At 60.3% G+C, this 5092-nt stretch overlaps 1 protein-coding gene across 3 annotated transcripts in view; it reads left to right on the top strand.

Annotated features, from left to right (window-relative positions):
• Positions 1-2567, top strand: part of AEN (apoptosis enhancing nuclease) — a 2614-nt gene extending 47 nt beyond the window's left edge. Inside the window, exons 1-4 of one of the 3 annotated variants that reach the window (XM_010571973.1) lie at positions 123-140; positions 232-911; positions 1204-1404; positions 1780-2567. In XM_010571973.1, the coding sequence (XP_010570275.1) occupies positions 237-911; positions 1204-1404; positions 1780-1983 (1080 nt within the window). In that variant the 5' untranslated portion in view covers positions 123-140; positions 232-236 and the 3' untranslated portion in view covers positions 1984-2567. Of the gene's footprint in view, positions 1-122; positions 141-231; positions 912-1203; positions 1405-1779 lie in introns of those variants that run through there. The other 2 variants (XM_010571972.1, XM_010571974.1) reach the window with 2 other exon arrangements.
• Positions 2568-5092: the final 2525 nt, after the last annotated feature.

The following is a 5092-nucleotide window of genomic DNA, read 5'->3' as shown; positions in this document are numbered from 1 at the left end:
GGGCGGGGTCCTGGGACCGGGAATGGGGCAGGTGGGGTCCGGGCAATGAGGGGGCAAGGGCGTGGGGACAGGGTGTGACAATGTGTCCGTGTCCCCCCTTCCCCTGCCCCGTAGCTCCTGCCCGCACCGCGCGAGTGGGGGTATTGTCGGGGGTTGTGGGGTGTGGGGGCCCTTTTTGACAGGGGAGAATGGGGGCTACGTGGCACTTATGCCCTCCTGTGCCCACTCCAGCAGGGATGCCCCCTGGCAAAGGGCAGATGACCCCGCTGCTGCCCACCCCGAAGGCCTCCGCACCCACCCTGCAGGGCACCCATGGCCCCGCCGCGGGGGGCTGCGCTCAGCCCCTGGAGGGTCCCGGCTTGCCGCAGGGTCGCAGCAAGAAGAAGAGCCGCAAGCACCAGCGGTTCATGGAGCGCCGAGCGCTGCTGGAGCAGAAGGGGCTGCTGAGCCCCCGCAGGCGCCTGGGCAGCCAGGCCCCCGTGGCGGGACCGGAGACAGGCAGCACGCTCACCAAGGCGGATGGCACCATGGCACCGCGTTGTGGGAAGGTCACCAAGCCCAAACAGGTCGTCTCCCCATCCCTGTCCCCATCCGCCTCTCCGGACAGCATAGCTAGGCACCACTCTGTGCTGCTGTCACGGGGGAATGGCAGCTCCAAAGGGGTGCGGACGTCCTCCCCACTCCTGCGCCCAGGCAAGTACGTGGCCATCGACTGCGAGATGGTGGGCACCGGTCCTCAGGGCAGGCTGAGCGAGCTGGCGCGGTGCTCCGTGGTGAACTACGAGGGGGATGTCATCTACGACAAGTACGTCCAGCCTGAGCTCCCCATCGTGGACTACCGGACGCGCTGGAGTGGCATCACCAAGCAGCACATGAAGAGTGCAATTCCCTTCAAGGCTGCCCAGGCAGAGGTGAGGAAAGAGAGTAATAAAAAAAAAAAAAAAAAAAAAGGGCTGTGTGCTATATGCCAGACACAGATTGGGAGATTTGGTGGCTGGTGCTGAGCTGAGCTGAAGCAGAGACAAGCACAGCATGGGGAGCCTCTGAAGCTGTGCAGTGGGTTAGTTTTCTTGTTACTGCTCCCTTCTGGGAACCTAAAAACTACAACTGAAGGAACCGAATTTAACACAAAATGGTTTATTTTATGCTTAATTGGTGTTTCTTTTGATGCACTGCCTGTCTAACCTTTTCTGACGCTTCCAGATCCTGAAGATCTTGAAAGACAAGATTGTGGTAGGACACGCCGTCCACAATGACTTCCAAGCCCTGAAGTACTTCCACCCGAAAGACAGGACTCGAGACACCAGTCGGATCCCCATGCTGAACAAGAGGGCAGGGCTGCCGGGCAGGGCCAGCGTCTCACTCAAGAGCTTGGCCAGGCACCTCCTCCAGAAGAAGATCCAGGTAAGCACCAGGAACCTTGAGATGGGGAGCAGTTCCTGGGTTTGCTGTGAGCCTGTATGGTCAGCCTTGTCCTCCCACCTCCATGGGTGCTCTCTGTGAGATGGATATAAACCTTGTTGATCCTGTGCTCCCAGCTATGATCAAGCTGGGGGACCTTGATGGATCAAGCTGACATTTAAGCATCTCAGTAAAACAGGGACAGGACCTCTGCCCTCCAGAGAGTGCTCAAGAGATTCCTGCATCTCCTTGGCTGCATCAAACGTTTGCCATCTCCAAAACCCCCAGCACTTGTGTCCATCCAAGCAAGCAGACAACATGATCTGTGGGATTTTTGCTGCCCCCTTTATCTAACAAGTCTTTTCCCCCTTTGCTCAGGTCGGCTGCAAAGGACACTCATCGGTGGAGGATGCTCAGACGGCCATGGAGCTGTATAGACTGGTGGAGGTGCAGTGGGAGACGGAGCTGGCCCGCAGCCTGCCCCCCCGGCCCCCCAGCCCCATCACAGACCCCACCGCAGACAGCAACCAGTACATGGATGACCAGTACTGGCCCACAGACCTGATGGCAAGCGGCCTGTGATGAGGGACGGCATCTCCGCCCCGTGTTCCAGGCCATCCTGGTGCCTTCAGCTATTAAAGGTGGAGGCGGCTGCTGACCTCCTTCCCCGGACTTGTGCCCCGTGGGCTCTGCCCAGCACCCAGTGCCACTGCAGGAGAAGTGCAGGGGAGTCGGACACCCCCAGCCCCCCTGGGGGATGGAGAAATGGTGACACTTGGACACCAGCAGTCTCCTGAAAACTCTGTTTGCAGCCTCTTGCTGTCGCACAGAAGTAAGCACTGTGGCTGCACCGTGTTCATCTGTCACTTGGTGCTCGGGGATGAGCAGGGTCCTGGTGTCAGCCTGGTGGAGCCCCCCGAGCATGCGACGGCTGCAGCGGTGGGCTGGGGCTGCCAGCGCACCTCCTATGCCCTCTGGGAAGGGGATATCCCCATGGTGGGCAAGTGGCAAGTCCTCCTGTGGAAGGACTGAGGTGTCTTGCTGATGCCCAAAGGCTGCAAACCATCTGGGGGCCAGTTAAACAACCAGTTTCCTCCTTACTTTCTTTGCACAGTGAAGCCTGAAAAGAAAGTCTGGGTCTAATCAGTGTCCAGCCTGGACAAGAGCATAGCATACACTTAATTTTAAACAGACTATTCACATAATTGTCCAATCCCGAATTAAAAATTGTTCTTGCTAAACCCTTGTGTATTTGCTGCATGATCTGATCTGGCAGCTTTCCAGGAGGGAGAGGGCAGCGATGAGGTTGGCAAATGGCTGCGCATGTACCATGCCATGCCCCAAGGCTTAAAACCCACCTGCAACCAGGAAAGGTGCTTTGAGTGGCCTGATAGTTGCTGGAGTAAGCTGTTCCTTGGGGTACGAGCTGGTCCCCTCTGCTATGGGGACATCCCAGTGAAGGCAGGAGGAGCAGGGGATGGGCTCAGCCAGAGCTCTGTGGTCCAGCGCTGCCGGCTGCTTGGAGAAATCCCAGTGCACGAGAGAAAGCATCCCAGCGTGTCACCTTCCAGCAGCTGGGCTGTCCCAGCTCGGGGAGCTCCCTGTGTTAAGGAGAGGCACTGCTGGGATTTGCCCACCCCACGTCAGCGTCCCCGCGCACGGGGTCTGGGGGTGAGAGCTGCCCCTGCTCTGCAGGGTGGGGATGACGCTGAGCTGCCGTGATGGTGTGGGGACGGGGTGATGCTCACCTGCCGTGGCTCTGCCCGCAGGCTGCTGCTCCGTGGGTGACGCACGTAGGTACCTGTGGCTGCGCAGATGGACCCCAGCTGGGTGTGGGAGCACTGGAGGGGGGCTTGGGGCTGGACACGCGGGGTTGCGCGCTTCCCCCGGGAACTGAACAGCCATGGTTATAGAAAATGGATATTTTTTTGCCTCGAGGCTGAGACCGCCCCTTTAGGCCAGGGGTCCCCCAGTCCTGCTGCCCGGCCTGGGAGAGGGGGGGCGGCAGGAGGGGGCCGGAGGGCTTTCGGGAGCCCAGCCGCAGCACCGCGCGGGTACGGCAGCCAGCTCTGAAGCGGAGTCCGCGTCGCCCGCCGCCGGGCTAGACCGGCCCCAGGCGTTTCCCGGCGGCCAGGGGGAGGGCAGGAGAGCTCAGCCCCGGCCTTGGGAAGCGGCCCGGGGAGCCGGGTGACGCAGGCACACCTGACGCACGCACCGGTGCCATTACGAGACGCATCTCGCTCTTCCCATCTTAACTCCTCCCTGCCCGGCGGAGGAAGCCGGGGACAGCTCAGAAACGCTTCGAAACACGCCGGACGTGTCTAAAAAGCTCTGCCTTCCCGGTGGCCCAAGCACAACCGTCCTTCAACAGAAATCGTAATAACCTGGGCCGCTCCGTGAGCTCGTGGTCTAGGCGCCTTCCACCGTCCCGGTAGGAAACGTGGCCCCGCGGTAGGTCTTTAAATTCTGCCCGTGCCAGTTTGTCCCAGGCGCGCTCCTGATGCGGCAAGCTGGAAGCCACGGCCGGCGCCACCCTCCGTGCGAGCCCCGGGTGCAGCTCAGCGGAGCCCCGGCGCGATGCCGTGCGATGCCAGCAGGACCTGGCGGGAGGGACCTGAACCCCGCGGGGACACCCGGCGGGGTGCAGGAGGAGCACGGCCGGCACAGGTTTTGCTCTTGTTCCCTCCCCTCTGCCATTTCCACCTCCCCCGGGGTGGTAGGAGGGAGGCAAAGCTGTAGGAAAGGTGAAAGCTCCGCGGGTCGGCAGACCCGCCGTCGGAAGGTGGTGGCATCCCAAAGCCGACACAGCGGAGCTGTCTGCGGCTCCCGGGAAAGCAGACCCGGAGGAAGGGCGCAGCGGAGGGATGCTTTGCTCGTGGCCATAAAACCTGGGCCGTATAACTGCATCCCCTCAGGGGGTACGTGGGTTCGTGGGGAGCTTGCGTGGGGCACCCAACGGCTCCCGGCTTGTTTGTCCACCTGAGCCCCCCACCTTGTTGTCCCCCTGGCCCACCGCCTCGCCACCCCACAGCATTGACTTCCCTAAGCCATGTGATGGCTCGATGTGAGACACGGGTGTGTTGGGGTGAGGCTGGAGACAGCTCCAAAAGGAGGTGAAAGGCCACGAGGCTTTATCAGCCTGTGACTCAGGCTGCCTTGCCGTCAGCCAGTGGCGAGGGGAAGGCATAATTAAGGAAAAAAAACCCTAAAACCCCACATTTCTGAAGTCTTGACCATCCAAACACTTTAGTGAGACCCACTTCCAAAAGTAAGCCTGGGCTGGGCTCCAGGCAAGGGACAGATTTCTCTAAGCACTCCTCCCTGTTATCCAGGGCAGCTTTTTCCCTGCCTGCCCACTCACACAGCTGCCTGCCTGCCCTCCTGGCAGCACAGCCCCAGGCTTGCACAGTGGCATGAGGTGCTGGGAAAGTCCTAGGCTGCTTCTGAGATCTTGTCCCCATTGCCACCACACTGATTTAACCCTCCTGCTGAAATACCCCCCTGCTTTGGGGGCAAATTTGAAGGCAGCCAAAGGCTGGCTGCTCTTTGGTACGCACATGCCCCGCAAACTTTGCTTCTATGCCATGATCTCCAGCTCTTGAGGAAGCTGAGAAACAAATTGGGGGGAGGGGGTCAATCCCCATTTATGTCAGATTTGAAGGGCTGGAAAGAAAACCCTAACATTGTGCAC

Source organism: Haliaeetus leucocephalus, unplaced genomic scaffold, assembly GCF_000737465.1.
Source record: "Haliaeetus leucocephalus isolate CR32 unplaced genomic scaffold, Haliaeetus_leucocephalus-4.0 Scaffold339, whole genome shotgun sequence".
NCBI classification, from domain to species: Eukaryota; Metazoa; Chordata; class Aves; order Accipitriformes; family Accipitridae; genus Haliaeetus; species Haliaeetus leucocephalus.
The sequence above is the reverse complement of the archived record's forward strand: the minus strand, read 5'-3'. Positions and strand labels throughout refer to the sequence as shown.